The sequence below is a fragment of the Heliangelus exortis genome, chromosome 3, assembly GCF_036169615.1.
Source record: "Heliangelus exortis chromosome 3, bHelExo1.hap1, whole genome shotgun sequence".
Taxonomy (NCBI): domain Eukaryota; kingdom Metazoa; phylum Chordata; class Aves; order Apodiformes; family Trochilidae; genus Heliangelus; species Heliangelus exortis.
This window is the reverse complement of record NC_092424.1, coordinates 75,435,564-75,462,759: the sequence shown is the minus strand read 5'-3', so window position 1 is coordinate 75,462,759 and position 27,196 is coordinate 75,435,564. Positions and strand designations below refer to the sequence as shown.

Here is a 27,196-nt window from a genome sequence, read left to right as displayed (position 1 = left end):
TGTTAGCTGGACTTTGTTTCATGCACTGTCTTTTCCTGAAAGCATCCCTGACACTTTCCTTGTTCATTATTTCTTCCTTTCCACACTTACTTGAGCATCGGTGGATTTTTTAAGGAGTTCTTCCACAAATTTCCAGTTGGATTCTTTCTGTTTCTGAAAAATAATGATTATCAGCATGAAATAGCATTGCATTCCACAGAACTCATTATAACATGAAAATAAGCAGGCAAGATAATTCCAGATGCATTTCATTTTATGACTGCATATTGTAGTCACGACTGAAAAAACTTTTTTCTTTTGTTAATGTAATTGATATACATCCTAAAAATTTGTCCTCAAAAAAAAAAAAAAAAAAAAAAGCCAAAAGTAGAGTCTGAAATTCCAATGGGTTTAAGTGACTCATTTGCAATCTCAATTTTAAATTTAGGAAAGAAGCAAAACATTCAGGCATTTTTTGTTTGTAGCAGTATGTCTCAATTTCTACTTTTTCTTGGTGTTTGTTTTTGTGTGGTTTTTTGTTTGGTTTTCTTTTGTTCCCCCTGCACACACACACCTTTTTTTTCAGTGAAAAAACAAACCACCTGCTTCTACCTCATTTTTCCCAGGCCAAACATTAAGGATTGTTTTGGTCAATTTGTTAAGGAGTTGCCCAGAAAGTAATGTGGACTGTATAAACAGGAAAAAACACAGGGTAGGTCAAATATTATGCATAATTTCTATTCTTCAGATTTGGAAGACAGATGAATATCTATCTCAATCAATCACTAGCCGTGCTAGTGAAGTATAAAAGTTGTATGGCAAAGTAAATTAAAAAGGAAGAGAAAGAAATTTAGTGGGAAAGGGGAGAATGTTATGCAACTGAGGCTGTTTCCCAGGAGAAAAATAAAAGGCAACCAAGTCAATATATTTACAATTCTAGGAGGTCCAAAAAAAAAAATCTTACACTCAGCTATGTATATAGCTTGTGTAGATAACTAGATGTGTGAAAACACTGCTTTTATTACTGTCCTGCCTTACTTATTCCCTCCACTATCACAACTGTGGACCCTTGTAAATTATTCTGCAGGATCTGTCCTTTATATGTCAGTATAAAGCTTACAATAAAGAGCATCTTATGCTTTGGTACTTGAAATATAACTACTTTCTTGAAATATAACTACTTTCCAGCTCCAATGCCATAATGCTCCATCCTCTGCTACTGAATACACTGCTAATGCTGTGACTTGGTGACAGTTCCACACTGAACTCCGGAAAGTACCGAGAGAATTTTAAAGATGAACTATTTAAAAAAGATACATCAATACTTATGTAACCCAATTTGACTACCTGGTGGCCTTAAATTTTTGCACAAGAGAGAATTCTGAGAGATTGCCTGTTGTAGCAAGTTGCAGTTTGTATCCTGGTTATGGAACAAATATGAATCAAAGAACAGATCCGCAGAAAGTTACATTCAAGCTGTGATTTCATGATTAAGGAACCTGAGCAGTATCCATCAAGGATACATCAGGGATACTGCTTCCTTCTGACCCTGCCAGCTGCTCTTCCCACCCTCACAGCTACAGCATGCCATTGCTTGGTTGTCCTACTACTTTTGTTTGTGGGACACAGTGTGAACCAGATCAGTGAACTGACCCAGAGCTTTAGGACAGAAAGCAATAATGAGAAAGAGAAGGGGACCCGACTCAGATCATAGGATGGGGTCATAAATAATTGTACCAGAACAGCAGAGGGCATATCATGGTTGTAGACAGGACTTCTTACACTATTTTTGATGCCAGAGCCTTTGAATCATGAAACCAGAGTTAGCATCCCATGAGAGAGGCCACTGCATCAACAAGTAGTCAAGCAGTAAAGGCAGCACTTCATTATTATAAGTAAAACCCAGGAAGTGCACAATCAGCATTCCCAGACACTTCTGGCTAGTATTTATGGCATATTTTCATTTTTAGTACAGTATTTTAGAGCTTGCTATTATTTGAATACCTACACACTGGCATGGTCTTACTGCAGACTCCAAGTAAACAGATATTCAACTGCTCAGAGGCCACTTTTATGAGAGAACAGATATTGAGAGTCATGCTAAGAGGCCTCTGAACATCTGGATCAGCCTGTTCAGAACATGCTTTTAGCACTCACAGTCCAAGGACACATGATTTATACAAAAGGTGTTTATGGCCAAAAGTTCCAGCTCAGCTGCAGTATGTAGATTACCCTACAAGATCCTGGAGTCATCTGGAGCAAACTCCTGATTCCAACTGGAACTGACTACAAGAACACACCCAGATTCAGCCCAAACTCAGGAAAAAATGCTCCTGCTGCACTCTTTTCTTAACCTCCATTGTGTCTATCTTTTAACAGGCTTGTTTTATCCAAACCTCACTAAATTTACATCCCAACAGTATTCGCTGCTACACAAGCAATATGGCATGGCTAATGTTTACAATCCCTCCTTGCCAGAGATTGTGTACAAACTACATTACTTACTCTAAACTTGTTTGCTTATATCCTCTCACCCAAAAAGTCTGAAAATCAACAGAACCTGAAGACCTTACAGTGCATAAAAGTGCTGCTAAAACCAAAACCCTAAGCTGAGACCTGCAGGGTTCTTAGGGAGAAACTTGTGCAAAGACTGAAAACTGACTACCTAGAAGAACAGTATTAGACATCTCAGCTGGACACCCACGTTTGCATATCTCACCACATAGTCATTTGAGATTATTGTATTCAAAGGCAAGAATTCTTAGCCCCAAGTAATTCTGTCTATATTTCCCTAGCCCAAAGCATATTGAAATTGACCCCTGCAATGTTCAGAAGTGGCAAGCTTTCTCATCAGGTCCCACTTGGTTTTTAAATGTACAAAACTTGCTTTTGAGGGGAGTGCAGTGGGACCTGAATGTACATTATATCCTTTATAAGAGTGTCTAGAAAACCTGGCCAAAATTTTCTAGTTTTAAAAAAATGGTTTCATGTGTATGAAATAAATATTTGATATAGATGAATCATTGCATATTTGAAATTACATTGTATGAGCTAAAGGGAAATATAAAAAGAAGCAAGCCTGAAACCTCTTTAGAATTTTTAAAGCTTTCCTAATAACCTCAAGGCCATGCAGACCCCATAAAAAAATTGAAAATCTTCCACAGATGACACAGGCTTAGAGGCAATTTTTGCTACAGAGCACATGAATAACCATCATTATGACATATCACCCTCCCACCTCTGAACACAGTTAATTAAAAGAAAGCATGTGTCATGAAGCTATCACATCAGATGTTTAACTAACAAAACAGGACTACATTGAGCCCTGATGTAATTCTACTGACTTTACAAATTTATATCACAGACTTCTCATAATGTCCAAAGATTGTTTGAGGCTGTAATTCAGAAGGGTGGGGGGTGAGGTTGGCTGGCAGAAAAATCTAAATAAATAGTTAACATCAACTATTTATGGCAGATTACATTCTTATGGTGTTTGAAAAGGCTCTGTGTTATTGATAACTTTTTCTTTGTAAGCACCCATGGCACTTTAGAGAACAGGGATCCCTGGACAAATTCACAGCCACACTCAGAGAAATACAAATCACAGCTAACAGTTTGAACAAAAAGACTACTGGAAACATTACAAGTAGCGTGCACAGTATAATCTCATGATTTCCAAATCAAAACTTGGACATTCTCTTCTCCCAGGTGGGCTCTAAGGAACAAAATATTTCATCTTGGGCATGTCACTTCTTGTCACTGCATCTCAGATTCCAGTTTAAAAACGGGAATATTTTTTTCCATTTTCTGTGTTTGGCTTATATATAGTGTCCGAGGCAAAAAATAATCTCACAAGATTAAATACATAGTAGATATCAGTATGAGAGACAGAAGAAAATCCAACAAAATAAACAGTATCACTGCACTCTGATTCAGGCATAAAATATAAGAAACCCAGTGTCAATGTCTGCTTCACACTAGTTTTTCTTTTTGACCTGGGACCAACCTTTTCTCTACATTTAAGTTCCCCTAATAAGCAGGGAGTGTAGTAATTCTACCTTGCCAATGTCCTTCTGAAATATACTACAGACTGTGGGTCTCTCCCATTAGTACAGTAAAGAAGCAAAAGCAAGGAAAGCTTGGGATAACCTGACAGTGTAACAGTCAGGTGTGGTCTGCAACTTTACACTGTATGAATGTGGAAGAAGTTGCTTCATTTTGCCATAGTATTACAAGAAAAGACTGAGCCACGTGATAATGAGCAGCCTGCCACATGTTCCTGAAGGATCTGTCAACCCAGAAGCAGCAGAAGCATCCCACGTCCATCAAGTCTCCTTGTCACCAGTTTTTTAACTGAGTATTAAAACACTGGGCTACCACACCTTCCCTATTTTTCTGACAAATCAGGGAATTTGCAGGATAATCATCAATGAAAGTAATTCTTACTTTTATTAGAAAGTCTAATTTTACCTAGGATTTAAAGCATATACAGAAGCTAAACATTTCATTATTACTCATCCTTTGTTTATATACTAATGCTTTTAAAATATCTAAAGATGAAGGGAGGGATTTTAAATTTTCAAAACAAACTGGTCAGCTGATGTGATCAGACTCTCCCCTCTTTATAGAGCAGCAATTCACAAACTGTTTCATGGTTTTAAACTTTCATCCTAAGTCATGACAGAATTATGGTTTGGATTTTAACAGAAAAAGGTATGACCTTTCCAGTTTTAACACACACTATTACATTACAAACAATAAAAGACAACTCTCAACAAAAGGTCAATGAAGCCCAGTTTGTGGAAGAAGCCACATACAATTGTTGCTTGGCAAACTACAGGATATAAGCAATCTACCTGAAATGCAAGAAAAAAAGCCAGAATTCCAACACTAAAAAACCAAAACCAAACACAACTACAGTGAGACAAAAGATAAAAGAACTGATGACAGAAGATGGTATAACATGATTCTCCCTAGTGCCAAGAACCACTAAGGCACAAAAAATAACCAATCTATAAAACCTAGATTTCTGGGTTTTCAACTATTTGTCTTCTAGTCAGCTCCCTCTACAGTCAATTAAGAAAAACTGGCAGCTTTCATACCTCTGAAAAATGGATGAATTGCCTATTTCTTCCCAGTTAATGATTAGAAACTTAAAACCAGGCAGCATGACTCTCAGAGTAAGAGACTGAAAAAAAAGTGTGGGTTTACATGACCCCAGAACTGAAGAAATGTGCAGCAAGGTCCATGAAAGAAACACACACCAATAGTGAGTATGGCCCTATATATATATATCTTACAAGTGTAAGAATGAGATGTGAAGGTCTTGTTTATTTAGACTGGGATTTATACAGACTGGGATTTAACCAGAGCAAAGCTACCACCACTTTTTAAAAAGAAGTGGCATTAATAATTACACAGTCAATGTTTGAGGCTTATACATCACATGGTACAATCTAATGTGTTCAGTTCCTAAAACAACAAAGCCAGTGAAGCATTTATGCTGCAGGCAGGCAGTCTTAAAACATAGCTACATCAAGTATATATGCTACTAAGTAGTTGAGACTTTTATACTTCTGTACTACAGAATAATATAGTATAATAAAGTGTAATATGAATAACATCAGGGGCTCTGGGAATGTTTACTGACTTGTACTAAACTCACCTTAACACCACCAATCTTAAAAAAAAGCCTTTCCTTAAGGAGTGTGAAAATTCCTGTATTATAACATGAATTTTCTGTAAGCAAAAATAACCAAGCAGTTAGAGACCTAAATAAATTATAACAGCCTTTAGCTACTTAGAAAAAAATTATACCCACCTTTTCAGATAGACTTCCATTACGGTCAAACTGGTAGAGTGATGCCAGATGAGTAATGACCCACCAGCTAAAACTCAATGGGTCTTTACAGTGAATTGTTTCAAAACCAGGCATCGTTTCAGAACTCTTTGGCATTTCAGAGGTATTCTTTAGAGTCCTGTTCACCAAGCTCCAGAAACACTGTACAAAATATAAAAGTAAATTTGAACTGTGTTGAATAACAAAGCCTACACTAACAATTTATAATACTGTCCTATTGATTAATTTGCTTTTACAGAGAAAAAGCAGTTCACAATCAAGTGTTACAGAGATGGAAGTAATAAAAAAATAAATTAATAGTTCAGTATTACTAGAGAAAACCTGGTGCTACTTTGGCATGTCCTCTCTCAAATGCCAGTAAAAGCAGTATGAAAAGACAAGCTTTGGTCTCAAAGAAGACCATTGTGTGATATTTCACAGGCAAAACTGGAAGCTGATGGAATGACAATGTACAGACAGGATGGTGCACCAAAAGTAACGTGAGAGATTAGAGTTCTTTTAAAAAAAAAAATCCTTTTTTAGTCTGAATGCACTAAAATGCATTGCAATTAGCATGCAGTCCTCCTAAAGCAAATACAAAGTTGAGTTCTATTATCAGATGTATTAACTAGTGCATTCATAGCAACCTTGGAATATTTGGTGACTGTACTGCATATGTAATATGCTTGCATATGTAATGCTATTCTTCTGTTACCTCTGTGTGAGACCCTTTATTTCTGTGGTCCAGCAGGTGAATAAGTAAAACCCATAATTCTTTAATGCAGGTACAGGAAAAATGGTGACTAGCAAGAGCCTCAGAGGGTCTCACCTGAAAGAGAATATCCAGGACTATTATTCAGAGAAATACTATTTTTGAAATTGCATTTTATGTACTAACATTTCATCTGGCTTTGGTTCTTTGGGATTTTTTGCAGTAAAATAACACAGCTATTTTATACATATTGAAAAGTGCATTATTTCATTAACATCCAAAATACTACCCTCATACAACACAGACAGTTTCCTAAGTCCACAGAAGTTACAGGTTGTGCTATTTCTTAAGTTTCTTCTGAGCCACTTTTAAGCATTACTTAATCAAATGAAAATAGGCTTCTGAGGCCTAAAATGAAAAGGAACTGCAATAAATACTGATTTACTGTCTGACAAGTAGGGAAAAGAGAAAATGATTGATTAGATTTTCTTGATGGTCTTGGGAAGGTAAGAAAAAAAGATTTCAAATTATTTAATAGCTATTATTGCTGTTATTTTTGACGGAAAAATCCTTAGTAGTTAAGCACACCAGTAGAGTATGTTTTTGTTCCCAGAATGTTTCACAAAAAATCTGCTTTTCGGTGAATTTACTGCAAGGCATTCTTGTAGTAATGGCATATTTCAAGTCATGTACATTATTTGATTACTATTCCATATTTAACAAAATTCACTCTGCCTGATGCATTTCAAATGCAAAGCAGTATTCTTGTGATTCATCTTTTGGTTTTACTTTCCCTGAATTGTGAAACAACATAAGGAAAACAGCAAAAGTAAGAGATAAAGGCATTAAAATTCTCAGTATGCTTTACTGTTTGTAACACCTACCAGCATTATCTTTGAAATAATGATACTATAGACAAAACTTGACTTACTCTGTCTTAGGACTTATGAATCCATTAAACTGTATTCAGGAGTGGTAAAAACAGTGAGAAAAGCTTCGCTTAAATAGAAAAATTCAGCACGTTTTACCTTCAGCAAGGACACAAACTTGAAAAGAGGCAAGACACAGCTGCTCATATTCAGTTTATTCCTAAACGAATAGTCTGAGTTTGAATAATCAACCTACACACCTCTAAAGCAAACAGAGAGGAGTAGCACATAGAGGGACTAATTCATTTAACTCATGGTAGGAAAAAGACTGTTGCTATCCTTCCCTGACAATAAAAATAATCTAAGGTGACTAGTTTAGCCAACTAACTCCTAGACAGCTATATTTGATGTGATAAATCCTGAATTTTTATGTCCTCTTGCTCTTCCTAATCCATTCATGCACAACTGTTCTCAAATCACACAGGTACTCAAACATAATTTCTGTATTTGGAAAACCAAATTAAATTTTAAAATAAACCAAAATTTGTAATGCCAGTGACAGCAGTAGATGTGTGGAAGAGACATTATAGAAATGGGAGTGAAAGATTTAAAAAAAAAAAAAAAATCACACTCAAAATTAGGACAAGTATATCAAATGCTTCAGATCTGTGTACTATTCTATAAGGATACAGACTTTTTATTTCTCATCCACCTTTAGAATAATACAACTAATATTTTTATACTGCTCCAAATCAGGTTTAAATACTGAACACTTAATTATAACTATGAATTCAAGTGTGACAATTTTTTTTTCTCTCTATAAAGAACCTTGCCAACCTATGAAATTGCCAGTATGGATCTTGACAATTGATTTCCCAACATCTTAAGTTCAAGACTGAAATATTTAAAATAATTCTATTATTCACATTCTACATACGTGCTAAGGGTTGCCTCCTCATGCTTTTAGTTAAAGATCTGTTATGGGAATCTCTCAACAATCTGAACTAATCTTACGTAAATATTATATTGAGAATAAACATCAATGTGACCACTAAAACCTATAGGAAAAGTAACTATTTAACAACCAACTTCCCAAACTGAACTGCCTCAAAAATACTCATTATGATTCATCACCAAAATGAAAACCAGGTTCCTCAGAAAGGAGCAGTCTACTTATTACAGATGCACTATAACACTGGAGGATGTTATGGAAGTTTTAGGTATACAAACTATTTTACAAGTGAGTTTCAGGCCTTTTACACAGAACATCCCTTACTGCAGCAAATATGTTTCTTCACCTACTACTTGCACCTACTACTGTGCTCTTCAAGACAGCAGCATTTCTTCTGCAGGAGATATACAGTATACATCTAGGATAGATATTGGCTACTAGTATAAAAACAAGACACCATACAGATATTAGTTAGACTATGAATAACTGAGACATTGTTTTCTTCAGAGATTCTTCAAGATTTCCTCTTGCTACATCCTGAGTTCAGTATCTTGTTAAGAATGGTTATGGTCTCAAACTGTAGTAGTGTTGGAACAATAGAGGTCTGGTGCCAGAAATGTGTTTCTGAAAATAGAAAAATATCCAAGGATGGATATTTCTCTGCCAAATCTATCTCGGAGCACATTGGCCCCATTATATGATCCAAGTCCAGTGTCTTGATACCAAGAGCTGCTCAAAAAAAGATCTGAAAATAGAGGTCTGGAGGATTAGTTTCTGTACCTCCTTCTAAAGGCATCCACGTTGGGCTGCACTTCTGAATATTCTCAGCCAAAAGCTTAATGTCATCTGCTAGAGATGAGCTGGCAGTTTCCTCAACTATGGGTATCAGTTGTGTTTTCTACAATTTTGAGGGAATTTATTTCCATTGCTGGATTATAGCAACAAATACACACTAGAAGAGGCACCAGCTGAAGAGACATTATTGACCTCAAGTGCAAGCTCCACTTTGGAAGGAAATCTCAGACAGAATTAGTTCAAGCTGTACAGCCCAAGCCTAAGGAGAGAAGAAGAAGCAGTGGCAAAAAGATCTTCTCTGTGTGTAATGAGGCTCCGTGGAAGTAGGATGAATCTGTCATTTTACATCTGACATTTCAAAGCCTACCACAAGCACAATGGTCAACAGATACTATTTGAATCTTCCTTTAAAAAATTACGCCCATCTGTTTGCCTTTTTATGGGGAAGAAAGTTGCAGTATTATCTGAAAATTTAATACATTAAAACTGATGTTACAAGGTAACAGAGTTCTCTACAGAAAAACAGTTTAAAAGAACAGTTATCAAAGGGTCGAACAGCCGATTTTCTGTCCCCTTCCCTCTGACCCCCAAGCAGTAATACAAAAGAAAGGGGACCCCAGTTTTCATGCAAAACAAATTGTACAGTGGTCACTGCTACTTATTCTCAGAGTTCAGTCCTGTGTTCATGGATCACACATGCCCATCTAAAGCAGGTTTCACAATGACACAAAGAAGATTACACAGCTCTTTTACTAGCTGCTGTATGGAGCTATTATGACTTGGATTGCTCAAAACAAGTGAAAAAACCACTGCAGCTATAGAAGAAAAAGAAAAGAGAAGGATGAGTTTTCCCTTGACAAATATTAAAGCACCGTAACAGAAAGATGAGGTTGTGGAAATAGGAGTAGTGCAACAATAAACTCTAATATGACATTCCCTAAGTGTCCAGTTAGCTTACTAATAGGATTACAGTTATTCTCTTTTTGTTCCTGTTGAGAGAGTTTGAAAAGATGATTTCTTTTTTTTTGGTTTGTTTTTTTTTTTTTTTCATCTATAGCTCTAAACCTTTTAAACTATGCCATGTTTGGCATTAAACCTGGAACACTGAACTTAGGAAATGTGGCACTCACTTCTGCTCTGTACACAGTGCATTTCAATATTACTCTCTCATTCAGCTACCAGATGGTCATGAATAAATATAACACAATTTGAGCTCCTAACAAATAACACTCTTTAAAACATGGAGATACAAAGCCATACATAACATTTAAAACTTAGCATCTATGCATTGGTACAATACCTAATTCATATGGTTCCCAATACAAACATCTAACTGCCCACGTCATATATGAAGAAAAAAATTACCTTTATGTACTTGTTGACTGACAAGCTTATTAAATCAGATATGAGATTTCCACAATGTGTTTCAAATAAACTGATATTGGTTAAATTCTCTCCTGTTAGATTTATGAAACGGTTGGCATATACAACTTGTCCTAAAACAAAAAAGAAGTTAGATCTATTTAGTCTTGAGTTCGGCTGTAGGAATACAAGAAGGACGGGACATTTTTTTTTTTGTTCTATATATTTTAAAATTGGTTTGTTGAGCTGTATGCAATTTTAATTTACAAACTGATTTGGGCAAGTTCATCCATTCTAAGTTCAAGCTAGTCCCTTTGTGATTACACTGAAGTCTGGTATTACATTCTGGTTGAGAGTAAAAGAGTTTGTGCCTTTTATTGGCATAGTATTTGCAGTGGAATAAAGATTTATCTATCTGCAAGTTCCTCTTTGTCACATGCCAGTGCGCATGTGCCGAAATCACGATATGTTTTGCAGATATGCAAGCTGATGACAAACAATTCTGGAGAGGTCTAACACTTTCCTTTGGATGTGTTGATGTAAAAAGCTGGCATGATCATATTCCAGCTTGAGCATTTGTAGACATTAACACAGATGAAACGGTAAAGTTAAGAGGCTGTAAGATCTTACCCCAAAAGCTTTTTAACAGTACAACTCCCTTGACATCAGAGGAAAAGAAGATATGTAGAACAAGCCTATATTTTATTCTTAAAAATGTAGGGTGAATTACCCATTACCCTGCCACTGGTCTCTGCCACGTGAAGCTTCTACTCAGCATACTTTAGAGAACAAGATCAGAATGTAAGAAATTCTACAAGGCCCATAAGAACACAAGACAAGATAATATATGCAAAGATACTACTGTCTTGACTACGAAATTTTGTTACTTAAAAAGCACAGGCTTTCTCTTACAAAAATGTGTTTCTGCATTATTACTCAGATTTATCTAGAAATAAATATAGAATTTTGGAAAAAAAATTGTTTCAATAGTTTTCCCAGCCTTGCTCCAAAAGGTCCCCAAAAAAGGAAGATGGGTTATCACACAACAAACAATGAAAGAAACTTAGAATTACAGAAAACAGCCAACTCACACATTATCAGGTAACACAGACAGGCAGAAACAGTGAAGATGCATTAAACCAAGCGAGGCTGTGCCAGCACTCAGAGCAGGCAAAAACTAATTCAAGAGTTCAGATACAGTGCCAGTTACCTGGGTGAAATTTACAGTGCATTCCTCCTAGACCTCAACATTACTCCAACTACTGCGATTCCTACATGGAACTTATACTGATAATTTATAATAATAGGGGGTGTTGGGTGGGTTTAGTTGTAGTGACACACTTATTATAAAAGAAAATACATTCTTGTGATTTATTTTGCTAGCATGGACATGAACCGTAAACAATTCTCACCACACAAAGTTATCTTCTGAATTTTAACAGCTCTTCTCAAGAAAACTGAAATCCTTGTTTTCTTCAGAGATTTCTCAAGATTTCAGTTCAATTGTATCCTATGAACTTTTTTTATCTAGCTTCTATGAACAGCTTACTCTTATCAGTCTAGTTTTTGCCATTTTGAAAGCGTAAAAAAAACCCAAAACTACTGTCTTGCCCCCTTATTTATTTTTTTTTCCTGTATTTTCACAAGCTTCTCTGACTGAAACTTCTTCCTTTGCCCAGTATTTTCTTAAGTATCACATATGGTTAACAATGCAAATTTTCTGTTCTGAGATTCATTGTACTGGTCCATTTTTCCTATATTGTTTTCATCAAACTAATGTTCACTGTTCTTCATCCTGGATCTCTGCAAATGTTTTTTCATTTGTGAAGTCAAAAATGTATTAGTACTAAATATGTAGTCTGTTGTAAGCAGCTGTTGAGAGAAAACTTTGCAATTTTGGTCAAGTTCTGGTAAAACAAATTCCTAATACCATTTCATTTAATTTGAGCTACATACTGACTCACAACCTGTTTTCACCATACAAGTTTACCCAATTAAGTATAGCTATGCTCAAAAGCTACTAAAAGTAATAATTAGGATGAGAAATAAGGCATATGTAGAAGAATAAGTTCGAGAAAAATACCTGCATACTTACCCATCATTTTTTCACCTAGTACATGAAGAATTTCCAATACTAGCCAATGAATATCCAAGTGGAGATGTAGCAAATGCCAAGACGGGGGAAAGACCTGCATTTAGAAATACAGTTATTTTTCACATTAAGTGAATTCTGGATACTGTAACTAGACACATCGAGATAGGCATACATTTTGCCTGCAGTAAACATTATGAATGTCTATGATGAAATACAGTGTAATATACAAGTCTTTCTGATGTACCCTTCACTAAGTGCTGTTGCAGTGCCTACTTCCATATCTGTACTTTTCTTCATTATATGCATGTATTCCTATTTTGAGTCAGATTTCAGAATGCATTCCTTTAAATAGTTCCTCTCCTACTGGAAAGTTCATTTTTAAAGACACTGAAGAATTTTTTCAACGTCCTAGGCTAATTGAAGCCTACTTTGCTACCTTTAAATGGTATCACTTGTATAGTGCAGGAATAATTCTACAAGCTGTAAACCAAAAATAAATACATAAACAAAACCCAATCAAAGAAAATCCAGAGCTCAGTAGTTGTGTTTACTAAGTATGAATGGCACACAGTTAATAAAAGGGAACTCACCACACTATAAAGGATAATTTGACTTTCAGCCTGAAGAAAGATTAACTGTTATTCAGCCAAAACTTACTAGGTTGAACAAGTACTGTTTCACAAGGAAAAAAAAAAATTATAAATAGCACTAACCTTTGCCTGATGTTGAATAGTAAATGCTGCCAGGACATTACTTGGGAGTTCATAAAGGTGACCAATGTGCGTGATCAAAGAATTAAGCTCTTCCACCAACATTGATGGCAACTGTGCTTCTAGTTCTTCATAGGGATGATGCACCCCATCATTTTCTACTTTAGATGGTTCCAGATACCTGAACACAATTGGAGAACGGATGAGAAGCAACTATACAACACTGGGTACTTAAGTCAAAAAATTGTGTGCCAATCTCACCTGAAGATGAAAACTTTCACGTAGTGCAGAAACTGAACACATTGACTCCTAAGGCTCTCTGCTTCAGTGTGCAAGTTTGCAGCTTGACCTGAAGTAAACAGAGATCAATAAATAGCTTAAAGCAGATGTGCCCACATGACTCACGTAACATAAGCATTCTCCACAGTAATAAAACCAGACAACTAGAAAGCCACCCTCTTTTCTGAGGACAACTGGCAGTTGGCTGGTGGCAAACACCCACTCCTAAATGTCATGTTGCCAGAGAGATCCATTCTTGATCTTATGTTGTCAGATGCATATCCAGAGGGAAAAGAAGTCAGCCAGTCCCTCAGGAAAGGTGGCAGAAGCAAGCAATCAGTACTTATAAAAATAATTCAGCCCTACTGCCCTGTTCCCTGTCTGCTTCCACGACATTTTCTCAAAGATGTGTGAAACAATTTTTTAGCATCCTTTTCTCTTGGGAGACTTAAGCAGGTGGACATATTTGGAAACATGCTGTGCAAATTCTTCCCAGGAAGCATCACATTCCTGCATAATGCCTTAAGATATGAAATGCTAAAAGCCGTCCATTCACAATCCTGTAGCCTGTCTTTCACTTGAAGCTTTATATCCTGTCAGACAGTTATTGTGTCTATGTATCTCCTTTGCTCTCTGAAGCTCGTTTTCATTGTGTCACCCTCCTTATCTTACACTTGTAAGCTCAACCACCATCCTTACAGCAGAGATTTGTCGGGAGCTATTGCCACTGGTATGTGATTCGCTCTCTTATTTATTTCTACACCTTGCCTTGTAGCTTTCAGATTATATTAGAGAAAGATTAAACTTAGTCTGTAACAAAGCAGCTACAGTCATTTAAATACCCAATAAATACTGCTCAAGAATACATATGTACAAATGCTAGGCAACCAGTAAGCCTGCAACACTTGTATCTGACTAAGCTTGAGCCTATCATTATTAAGATGGTAAATGGGAACAGCAATTGAGGAGTTTGAGCATGACACAATGAAAATGCATGAGAGAGGTGTGGTAAAAACTCTTTGTCACTTGCTGCACTGGATTGCATGTCCAGGATGAGGCAGCTGCCTTTACTCCTCTTCCCAGTTGGTCACTGGAAGTCTTCCCTTTCCATACTCTCTCTCTCCTTGTTTCCCCCATCCCCTCCAGATAACCTTGGAGTTGACATATGTCACTTGCTATGGACCCCAAAAAATAAAGTTTTATGCATATAAGCCCATCTCAACATCTTTTGAGGAATAACACTCACTGAGGGGAAGCAAACAAAGTGGTACAAGTACAATAATATTCCAGTGTACAGCCCACCCCAATCAGATGAGAAGCCATAGAATCTGCCATGCTAATGAACCACGGGTTTAGAGGCTCAAATCACTCTGTTCTAAAGGAATTATTTATAGGTATTACTGCTACTTTTTAGCAATTGGAAATAGTTTATTGTAAGTCCTGAGTTCTGCTTAAGCAAAGATATTATAGTACTTCACTACAACATATTTTGCATATTGCCATGAATCATTGGTCATTGAAATAAGGGGAACAAAACAGGAACAACAGAGTGTTAAGATGGCTGATCTCTTCTTAAAAAAAAAAAAAAACCAAACACAAAAACCAACAAAACACAACACAGGGCCTAAGCTTTTATAAAGCTTCCACACTGCACAGTTCTCAGTACTGAGTCTCCAAAGCTCATTAAGACTGACAGTAAATTAAATGAAAGGTATGATACTGATATTTGTATCAGCATACACACACAACAAATATTCACTGAGCTAAAACTCTAAACTAAGGTTTTAAACAGTGGCAATAGTGGATTTATCCAAGACATCAATAATACCCAACATCATGCTGCCTGATCATTTTAAATACTTTAATCCTCACAACACTTCTCTACTACTACTAGCCTGCTCGTATCAAGGGGAAACCAAGTCACAGATGTATCAGTCACAAAGAAAACCTGGTACAAAGCATAGAATTTAGGTTTTTTATTTTTCTAGATTATTCAACAAGAAGATGAACAGGATACAGAGAACAGAATGAAGCAGATGCTTAAATCTAAGGAGAGAAGGGCTACAGAACAATTTCTTGATGTCCAGCTACCATATAAATTTCAAATGTAATTTAAAATAAGACTATTTCCACTTATAAATTAAATGTCAGCAAAATTAACACTTTTAAGATACAATCAACAAAAGCATATGAAATTAGCTTGATGATAAATTCATACCAGTGATTCAAATGGCAGAGCATTACAATATCAAACCAAACTAATAATGTGTAAAAATATTCAGTTATATTCTTAGTGTTCTACCAATTCGTCTGTAATGAAAAGACACTACAGTTTATTTCTGAGTAATTACTGAACTTCTCAACTTGCTAAGTAATTTAGCCTTGAAACTTACAATAAGCCCAAGGCTGCAATAATCCTTCAGAAACTTACTAAGGCAGGAGAAGCAGTATTTAATTGAAACAAAGCAATTTGTAGTGATCCCATTTTATCAATCCTGCAGCAAAGATAAATTAAGTTTGTAAATAACTGCAAACTAAACAAAAATAACTAACTTGTGTAAACATAACCCGAGAGAACACTGTAAAAAGTCTCAACCCTCTACCTTTTTAAGTAAAATAGTTATTTGGAGTTTTGATGCAACTTTCTAGTTTTAAGTAAATGGTTAATAGTTTCGCCAAATTCTACCTTAGGGGTGACATCTTAGCTCAAGTCAATCAAATTCCTCACTGAAATCAATAAGGTCAGGGTTGCCCTGTGCACTTACTAGATGGGCAGATCTGGTTCCAAACTGACTCACATTGACACTACCTTAGGTCACTTTGTTACCCACACTTGTAAGCTTACTGTGGGTGTATGCTGTTTTTATGCTGTTCTGTGGAACACTCTGTGGGCTCTTGGTTAAGAGTAAAAGCATGAATGTGATCTGCAATAATAAACTTCTGTAAGGAAAAGGTTGTTAAGTTACCTATACCAATGTCAAATTAAATATGTTAAACTTACCAAAATCAGATGAACCCATTTGTACTAGGTTTTCCAGTCTGTATATCTGCTGCCTAATTAAAGGAATACAAAGGTTTATGGCACTTATATACGTAAAAGTTGTTTAACTGCATTTTAGCAAGGTCTAACTAGAACAGAGATGCAAGAGGTATTCCTTGCTCTGTTTCTTTAAGTTACATTTCTGTAAGCCAGAAGGCAACAGACAGATCCAAGTGTGAAGGGATAAAAAAATGGACAGATTTTTACTTGTTCTTAAAACATTAAACACAGCAACAGTAAGCATAAAATTAGCCAAATAGCAGGGAAGGATAAAACAGTCACACACAAAAGCCCCCTGAAAGCCATTCCCTGTAAATGATCTTTCTGTAAGTGTAACTTGCCTTCATGTTTGACCACAGAATCAATCTCAGTTAGTCCTCATTGCATTCAATATACAATAAATCAATGCACTTGTGAATAAGCACTAGTCAGTTTTGTCAACAGCCTTTCCCACTTCCTGCTTAGGGTGGTCTACTGCTTAGCTTGAGAGAGAAAAAACCAAACAAATACAGCAGAATATAAGGAGAAAAAGTCTCTAGGAAGTTAACTCAGCTCTGTTTTGGAGCAGAGAGAGAACATTTTTAAAGAAGCTGCTAAATGTCACTGCAAATGAAAACGAAGAGGTGTAACACAAGTAAGTATTAAGCCATATTCTGTAACTATTATTTTAAAGTGGTCTTCAAGTACAGTCTCCACAGAAATAATGTGGTACTAAAATGAAAAGAAAAGAAAAAGCCACATAAGGTGGGGAAGGAGCTCTTTGCCTCATTACTCATACAGCCAAAGCAGCAACCACTGAAGGATTCAAAAACAGGATACCTGAATCCAACCCAAATCAAATGAAGGGAAAAAAAAAAAAAAAAAAAAAAAATTGCAAACTAGGAAGCACATCCACAGGGATCCAAAACCCCAGGTTGTAACCTGTGTAACAAAGGGTTGACACAAATTAAAAGTATCACCCTTCACTCATCCTTCATTGTCAGCTACCCAAGGTTACCTTCAGCTGTTTAGGTGGGTTGGAGGTTGGTTGAAATCAAATCTGAAATTCTACATTAATTTTTCAAATATTTCAACCAGGTAGAAGTCTAGAGCAGGAAGACTTTATGAAAGAGGCTGAATGTCAGAGAGAGAGCATCAGAAAGGAGCCACAGAGAGCAAAAAAATTGACTCTCCACTGAACTGTCAAAAGACAGAATACAATGAGCTAATACAATAAAACCACAAACTCGTCATGAGAAGCATAACAAAGATATCACTAGTTGTAAATTTCATTTCCATTTCAATTAGCATTGAAATGGATTGGTCCTCATGGTCGTTAATCATGAAATAATTTCATCTGCAAATAAATATTCTGACTAGTACTTCTCTTCATTAATCAAAGATATATTGTCTTAATATACCTACTTAAATGGTTACATAGCTCCTATTCAGTTTGCTCCACACATCTTCAATTATAAAAAAAACCCCAAAAACTCACAAGAATTCTTCTCACTGTGCAATTGTTTTTAACTTGTCGTTCTACTGTTTAACATTATTTATTACAATACTTAATCTTAAAACCCAATAATATTTACAGGAAATTAAAAATACTAGGTTTCTGCATTTAAACATAGATATTACCTGTACTTTATAAATTGAACTATTTACACCCATCTTGTCCTCAAGAATCATCACTACTTGTATTTACCAAATAATATTTCTGTAATGGAAAAAAAATTTCTATTTTTAGTTGTCCACTGGTCTAAAAATGGAAGCATTCCATTTTATTACTGAACAAATGAACTGTAAGAGACTATCTTTGCAGAAGGACTTACCTCACTAAAAGAAAGCTTAGCAAGCAAACTCATAGCCAAAAGTGAACTGAAATCCATTTAAAACATGTATAGCTTGAATAACGTGAAAAAACACAAAAAAATATACTATGACTTATGTTCATCTCTATTATAACTAGAGTGCAGTTTGTATTACAGAAAAAAAAATATTTAATTCAACAGAGCAGGTACTTCACTGTCTCACTGCCCAGTGATTTTCTGTTTACTAACAGATCAGACTAAATGCTGAAAGGGATACAGTGTTTCTTTCAGCTATCTTCCCATCTCTTTCATTTTCAGATTAAAAAAAAAAAATAGTAAATTTAAAATCACAGTGGAGTCAAAGCTTGCATCAAACACGCAAAGCTAAATAATACTGGTTTTATTATACCTCCTGCCATCCATGCTATTGTGTTTCAACAAACCAGACCCCATTAATGATGTTTCACATCACGCCCTTGGTCATAACCTAAAGGGATGGAAGAATCTGTTACAAAGAAGGGAATGATAGAATATATCACATATATTTGTGGAATCATAGAAAAGCTGCTCTCCCATCCACTCTCTGTATGTGCTGTACATCTTAAGGATTATCAGTAGCAAAGAGGATTATCAGTGATCTGTGTATTTGCATTGACCAGATTAAACATCTACACTGAATTAGTCAAACACTGAGTAACTGTATCTGAGGAGATTGCTGAAGCTATTCTAATCCAAACAATTGAAGAAAGTACTGCATCCAGCATTTACAGTATTTGATTTTTAACCTGGACTCATTCAAGAAAATTTTATATAGTTTATTCATATATTCTGAAGTTGGAGCCTTCTAAATTAATCACAACACTGGTGAAATAACTATACTTACCAGGTTTTACCTAGTGATGGCTAAGATATGCAACACGCTGCTTAGAAACTTAAGTCACACAAAATAAAAAATCTGTGACAAAAAATTTACTTCTTCCCATAATTTTTTGTGTCATAGCCATCACTCACTTGACTTTTAAATAAACACGATAATCTTTTTAGGTGTATTTGCATATCCCAGTCTTCTATGATTTTACTATCAAAAACTTTTTGTTACACATTTAAGAGGGGTATAATCACAGAAGTGGATTAATGTTAAAATGCAAAAACATCATCATACCTAAGTAATCCAAAGAGAAATTCACAAGACTCAACTAGTGCCATTTCAGTAACCCATGGAAAGCCAAATATTTCCACTACATCTTCTTCGTAGTCAATTGGAGAAGGATCTAGTCTCAGCAGAACCCTGTAAAAGAGGCAGGAACATTCATAGATTCCCCAGTAATAAACTGTAAAACACAGTATCAACAGACTGCATATGTATCACTGATATTTTGTCAATATATCAGCAACATGTATGGTACAGACAGGAAGGAAAAGCAGTGCTCTGGAAAGACAAACTGTTACACCTTTTATAGCAACGTAATATAAAGTACATAAAATATGACAACTCCTAGCTTTAAGAGCACAAAACCATGGTATACTTACATGGCACAGTATATTTTAGAAACAAAAATTAACCTAACACCTTGATGCATCTTCAGTATTAGAAAGGGGCCAAGACAGCATATAGACTGTCCTCAAAAGAAGAGGCTGGTATGTTAAATAGAAAAGTTTTACTGTAAATATATGTTTGGAATCCATCTCAATGTGCCTCTAAATGCCAGATAATTAATGTCACAACATATATTTGCTCCTTTATACACATTTAATAATATTTATATAGATTACATTGATAAAAGTACATTAATAAAAGCATACTTTTAGGTAAGTGAACTGATGAAGGCCATAATATGTGTCTGCATTACTTTAACACTAGGCCATGACTACCTTTTGATCTGGCTAAAGAGAAAATAATATCAGAACTAATATTTTACTTGAAGAAAATCAGACATCTGTATAGATTGGTAGAAAAAAACAGATTATGCAAATATAAAAATATTACACAAGTCTGCTTTCCAAAAAAATCACAAAGACATCACAGCAAATTGGTTAAGAATTTTCCCACTGACTTCCATAAAGTACTTCAGGATACGTGAAGCTGAATTCACTAAGAGGCAAGAAATATTTCTACCTCTAAAAATAATAATAATAATAATAATAAAAAAGTATAAGGCAAGCACTCAGTTTTCATTACACACCAAATTCATAGTCTTCTGGAACTGTGCACCATCACCAGTTCAGTTCTCAGAGGCAAAAAAAAAAAAAAAAAAAAAGCATCTGTTGAATACTCTGCTCTATCTCCCACAACATGTCATTCACTTGGTAATTGCCTAAACATTGGTCTGTTTTGAAGCCTTCAGCAATTAAATCCAGTTACTGCTGTTCCAGATAATGAAGACAGAGGAGTCCCTCACATGCAAGCTTTTCCAAGAATTTACAGTCCCAGTAGACAAGGTGAATAAATGACAGAACAGTATTATTGTGACTGTAGTGATATGGGAAACTTGCATGTAGATAAAAGTTCCTGAGTGAGATTTCACATGAAATAGTTTCTGTCACAAAATGCTCTTTTGTCAATGTGGAATGCACTACTGCTAAGTTCATGCAGGCACAGGCTCAGTCTTATACTTCACATCAATTTGACTAAATGTGCTCTGATCCAACAAAAAAAAAAAAAAAAAAAAAAAAAAAAAAAAAAAGGCAGGGAACAGGGAAAATGCAGCAAAATCCCTTTTAGGGCTTTACAGAAAAGGCTGTAAAAATTAAAGTTAAAAAACCCCAAAGTAACAACACAAAATATAAAGCTTGGCAGGAGGACATACAGAATTATGCTTCTGCAGAAAAAAAACCTAGATGATCCCTGCAGGATCAGCAAACAGCACAGAAAACTAATCTGGATCACAGAAAGCGAAGATATTAATGAAACCAGAGTAATGTTTTAGAATCCTACCAAAACACTTACTTGTCATGCATGTGACTTCTGAACCTTAAATCCAGAATAAATGCAAAGTTAGAGCTCTGAGAAAGACAGTCTCAAAGTTACAAATGACAATCCCAGCAACTGGGGAAGCTAGGCAGAGAAGGTTTGTTTCCATCATGTGGGAAAGAGCTACCATTGAACAGAACAAATATCTGGAAAAAGCAGAGCTGCAGCCTCCTCAAAACTTTATAGGGTCTTGTATGCCGTTGCCCAACAGCCCAGTTTTCAAGTGCCCTAACAGGCTTGTTACAATAACTTGAGATAAGTTCACAAAGCTAGAAACTGGACCTAGAGCACTGTTCAAAGCAGTGTTTCAAGACAATTGGCCTTCCCACTTTGATAGAACACCAAGCTGATCTCAGGATCATAGAAGCTGAAAAATAAACTAACTGGGAAACCCTGCCAGCATTTAGAAGCATAAAACACCAGTGGAAAGAACATTTTTGAAGGGTACTACATTTGTAACTCAAAGAAACCCTCCTACCTCTTGAGAGACCCGCTTGCTAAGTAAGACTCTGCAGAGAAGCTTCTACCCCCATTTTGGTTGTCAAAAGCGCAGGAAAAACAAGGCGGGTTTGAGTTCTCATTCTCCATTTCCATTGCCATCTCCAAGCTTTCAGTGAGAAACGGGGGTGTGGAGGAAGCCACCAAGTCATCATCCATTGCTTCCACCTGATCCAGAAAACAGAGAAATTAAAAATCACTCATAGCATTTCTCTGAGTAATTTTCTCATTAGTAGAATGTCTCATAATGCTTCAGCTCAACTGAGGACACAGACCTGACTAACATCAAACTAACAGAGAGACACCACCAAGAAAAACAATCATGGTCTCATGCCCTGCCACACCTGCAACTTCCTTTTCAGGGTTCAGGGAATAACATCAGTGAAATGCTTACACTATAAAAAAAAACAACATAGGTTCACCATCTTCTGGTTTAGCTTGCTAAATTAACTGCTCATGAGCTTCGACTAGCACAAGGGCCAAATAAGACACAGGAATGCTTTATAAGGCATGGTCAAGTACTTTAAGAAGCAATTCATTCTGTGGCCAGAGTAGCTATGCTATGAAAATACATCACACATTAAGCTACCAGTTGCCCATGACTTTAGGGCAACATTATAGAGCAGCTTCCTTCTAAGAAGCAGTAAATAAACCCTACGTGATAATGACAGGACCTTAAAATGCTAAAGTTTCAAATCTCAGAAAATGATTCAGACGTGGCTCAAGATGGAAGTTTCTCTCAAAAATGTCAGACTACCCATGAATCTGAAAAAAAGAAGCAAAAGGAGAAGGAAGATTACATCCAAAATAAGGTCACAGAATACTTGACACTAGGATGAGTCTTTTATACAACCTGTGAGAAGAACCAGGCAACAGGTAACACAGAGTTCTACAATAACAAGCAAACAATATTATTAATACTATTAACCCCAAACAGTTTTTAATTCAGCAGATTTTATAATATTCTTGCAGAAACCAACTCACACCATGCCCAGAGGTTAGTAATACAGAGGCTTGACTGAAATAATGAGCTGAAGGGAAAAGAAGAAAACAGTTTCTGTCCTACTTTCCTCCATTCACCCCGATTCCTGCGGTGAAGTCAGCTGTGCAGCTGCAGCAGTGCAGCCCCGAAGCGGAGGGCTGGAAGAGGGGGGGGGGAGGCTTCAGTGCTTCGGTACAACAGCTGGACCCTATATAGAATGGTGTTAGCATAGCTGGCAAAGCTAAAGGTACAAGCAGCTAAAGGGAAAGCCCTGTATCAGAAGAGCAAAGAATGTTCAATTTAGGGTATCAAAATCGCCCCAGACAGAAAACACTGGGGAGAAAACAACCAAACCAAAACCAAACACAGACCAACAAAAACACAAAAAGCTCAGCTCTTCCCGGGAGCAACTCGCCAGTTCTGCCCTTTTCTATCACAGCCCTGACCCATCGAAACCAGCTACTGCCTTTAAGGACCGCGGCCTTCTCGGACGGCCACGCTGGAGAGCGATCCCCCGGGGGGCTGCACTCCGCGGGCAGGAGCTGCAAACCGGCGGTAGAGCCTCCAGGAGCAGCCCCCCCAAGCCTCCTGCCAGGCACCGAGGCACGGCCACCAGGCAGCACACCGCCGGGGATGGCCACCACCCCCCAGCAACCCCCGACACCCTCTTCACGAAGGCTGGGCCGCACCCGGGCCGGGGGGTTGATGCGTCAGGCCCGCAAGGCCGTAGCGGGAGGGGATGGGAGGTGACAGCAGGGCCGGAGTAGGGTGAGAGGCGGGGGGCAGGGGGTACCTGTGCGGTGCCGGATACGCCGCTCCCCTTCCGCGCCCGGAGACTTTTCCGTACGTCCCGCGCGTCACCGTCAGCCCAGCACTGCGCAAGCGCCGCGGTGCCGATTGGCCTCCGCCCGCTCCTCCTTCCCCCTTGCCCGGCTTCTCCGCCCCGGGAACGGGGGGCAGGTCCGCTCTCTCCCGCGCTCTTTTCCCCGCCGCCGCTCGCCCCGCCCTTTCTCCGCCCCCTGAGCTCCGAGCGCGGTCTCAGCTGCCGCCCCGGGGGCGGATTCTTCTGGGGCTGGTCAGCCTCGTCACCTGGGGCTGTCGCTGGCTCGGTCTTGCCGGTGCCGGTCGCCGCTGGGCTTCTGCCCGGCGGCTGTAGGCACGGCCGAACCCCGGCCCGGCCCGGCAGCCCGCAGGCCCTGCCGCGTCTCCCTCGGCGTGAGCTCCTACTTGCTGGTCCCCGCCTTTCCATCCTTGCTCCCCGACCCCTTTCTTTCTCTCTCTTATGGTGTGGCCACGTTTCCCATGCCTTGTTGGTTCGCAAGGTGCATTTTACTCGCCCACTTCTTGACACTGAGGTCAAGTGTCCCCAGTCAAGTCCCCCAATCCACTCCAAACTCTCAGCATCCCTTAGCACTCTGGTGCTCATCGTGTCCCTTGGCTGGCCACTCGCTGGCTGTTCCCGGCCACTTCTGACCTGAGTGTCACCATCTTGCCACTGCTAGTAAGTGTCCCAGGTCAGACTCCAGCTGCCAAATCTTTGTGTGCTTTGCCCGTCCACCACCATTTTTGTATTTCCTTCTCACCTAGCTTCTACCTCTACCTCATTTTCTTCTCCACTGCCTTCATTTGCTCATCTCTGTACTCCCTCAGAGCCATGGGCTGGATGTCCTGGTCTTTTCTGGTGCCTTACAAACCCCAATCCAACTTTCCCGTGTCTGTCAGGTAATGCTGCCCTCTCAAGACACCAGCAATTCTCAAGCATGGGTAGTAGCATTTACTACATTTGATATTCAAGCTGGCTACCACTTTTTGTGTACCTAAGTCCCTTCATTGGGCATGACAGTCACAACCAAACAGGGGCCAGAGAGAAAGTCCTAAAACGTGTCCCTAGCGTGACTGAGTTCAAAATGCATTCTGTGCACCTAGACTCTTCTGGGTCTTTGTAATAATTATGTTAGTATTTTGGATTGCATTGCTTTGATTTAATTTTAAAGTGCTCTTCCAATTTCGTTTATTTTTAGGGTGTAAATTAGCAGCAGAGTGTGAAACTTCCGTTTCCCACAAGAAAGTTGCTATACAAAGTTTTGCTGTTGCTGCTATAGTTTGTTGTGAAGACTCTCCTGTGATTAAAAATGCTTCATTTGCTCCTGTGTCTGTAAGAATCCCTCATTTCCTTCTTTGAATTCCCATCTAATTAAAAAAACAGCACATCATGGTTAAATAAAACTGTACCCAGCATAACCCTGATTTCCATATGCAGATTTATCTGCACTGACAGCCCCCTCTCCCTCTCTTAGTCTTTCTGTTTCCTCTCTCCCTCCCTCTCTCTTTCTCTCCCCCTCTCTTTCTCTTCCTCTCTCTTTTTGTCTCTCTTTATGTCTATTGCATTATGCCTGAATAATTTTCAGCCTTTTTTTTTCCTCCCCTCTTGCACACACACGCTACAATAACTAGACAAAGATGCAAGGTGGTTGCTGCAGTCCCTTTCTCTAGGACAAAACCAAGAAAGCTCGTGATTGCCATGCCACCTTTCCTATTTTTTTCTTTTCCTTTTTTTTTCTTTTTTTTTTTTTCCCCCACCCATGCTCGGTGATTAAACTTCCACAGGATGGGGAAGAAAAAAGAGCTGGAAATTAAATAGGGATGAGGAAAAATCCCATTGCAGCAGCTGCAGTCAGTAGTGTCTGCTGCCAGATGTGCTGAGGTTCCTGGGGTCCTTGATACTAAAAGGCAGTATTAAAATATTTGGAGACAAAAGCTGCATCCTCAGTGATCATTTTCTTTATTTAACATGGCAGCAGGCATTGTGCGTGGAAAAATCAACATGCTGGATGTTGAATTGGACTTTTCTCCTTTCTAGGATGAAAGGATGTTATCTATCCCGTGCCAAGAGGGAACAGAGGTAAGAGAGCTGATCCAGCTCCTGCTTTTTCTTAGAATATTTCCTAAGCATCTTTTCTGAAACAACCTTTCTGTATGTTGATATATTCCTATGTTTCTGTATTTGTGTATTCTGCTTCAAGGCAGTAAGGGGTAATGTTTTGGGGTTTTTTCCTGTCTTTACATCAACCCAGAGAAAGTTAATTCACAATCTATATTCAGAGCTGTTCAGAAGGGTCGTTTTGTGGGGTTTTTTGAATACGTTTTTGTTTCCAGAGAGGACTTCAGCAGTGACATCATGGTCGGCTGCTGATATTAAGACAGATTTTTAAAGTCTTTTTTTTTTTTTTTTTTTTTTTTAATTAAAAAAAAAAATGCCAGTAACTTTGCAATAAGAAAATGTGCTGGAGATTCAAATGCTCTATTTTTCAGTTGCACTCTAAATATTGAAAGTCTTCTTAAAGTGATAGTGAGGGCTTTTTTATTATTATTATTATTTCTAGCACGGAAGCAATGAATGCTGCATAATTAAGTACAGTATTTAATTTGGCTGTTGTGAAGCAAAAGAATAAGGTAATAATTTTTATTGTACTAATCAGACTCAAGATGTTCTCTGTGTTAATTGGGTTAAAAAAATTGCAGTACTTATTAGAAATTCTAATTTCACAATGCAGCACTGACAATAAGCTCAGCCAGTGAATTATTCACATCTTTAATTTGCTCTCTTAATGACAGTGTTCTGTAATCAGAGTGCAGAGACTGCTTCCTATGCATTATGTATGATGTTCAGGACTTAAATGCAGGACATTATGAAGCCTCTCAGTGGCTGAGTAATTAGTTTTCCACAAGACAGGGCTTAGATATTCACAGATAAAAGTCTACAGTTGAGATAATGTTAAGGTGGTGACTCATGCTAACAAAAGCAGGGAAGTTCAAATTTAATACTGAAACTGCTCTCCATTCTCCCTCATTGTGCATAGGTGCAGGGGGAGGGGAAAAAAGTCTTCAAAACTAGCCTGCCATGGTGAGTACACTGCGGACAGCCCAAGGGGGAAGCCTGGGGGCTCATTTCACTTTTGGCAACTTTACTGACTGGAGGGTGGAAGGGGAGTTGCATTTTGTGCCCCCCAGCCTTCCTCCCCCCCCCTTTTTTTTTTGTTGTTTTTTTTTTTTTTTTTTTTTTTATGGGAGCTACTTTGCTATGTGGAGGAACTTGGAGATGGTTGCTATACTGCTGTTGTATCTATTTCAGCTGTCTTGGTCCTTACTGTTTACACATTTTAGAAAAAGTGTTATTTTTCTAACAGTTTAGGTCTCACCTATCAAAAAGGTGACTCACAGTGCAGATTTATTCTTACTTCCTTGAATTGTTTACCTGGTGTTACATCAGGTGGTTCAAATGTAGGGCATATGCATGGTTGTGTAACTTTCCTACTTCTA

The 27,196-nt window shown here is 37.8% G+C and overlaps 1 protein-coding gene across 1 annotated transcript in view; it reads right to left on the bottom strand.

Annotated features, from left to right (window-relative positions):
- MMS22L (MMS22 like, DNA repair protein) overlaps positions 1 to 23,802 on the bottom strand; it is an 89,042-nt gene extending 65,240 nt beyond the window's left edge. The window contains exons 1-11 of the mRNA XM_071741288.1: positions 23,670 to 23,802; positions 21,875 to 22,062; positions 19,588 to 19,713; positions 16,594 to 16,646; positions 13,575 to 13,662; positions 13,317 to 13,494; positions 12,604 to 12,697; positions 10,512 to 10,642; positions 6,534 to 6,647; positions 5,801 to 5,980; positions 91 to 153 (exon numbers count right to left, since the gene is read on the bottom strand). Of these exons, the coding sequence (XP_071597389.1) occupies positions 91 to 153; positions 5,801 to 5,980; positions 6,534 to 6,647; positions 10,512 to 10,642; positions 12,604 to 12,697; positions 13,317 to 13,494; positions 13,575 to 13,662; positions 16,594 to 16,646; positions 19,588 to 19,713; positions 21,875 to 22,053 (1,206 nt within the window). The 5' untranslated portion in view covers positions 22,054 to 22,062; positions 23,670 to 23,802. The remainder of the gene's footprint in view (positions 1 to 90; positions 154 to 5,800; positions 5,981 to 6,533; positions 6,648 to 10,511; positions 10,643 to 12,603; positions 12,698 to 13,316; positions 13,495 to 13,574; positions 13,663 to 16,593; positions 16,647 to 19,587; positions 19,714 to 21,874; positions 22,063 to 23,669) is intronic.
- Between the last annotated feature and the right edge of the window lie 3,394 nt (positions 23,803 to 27,196).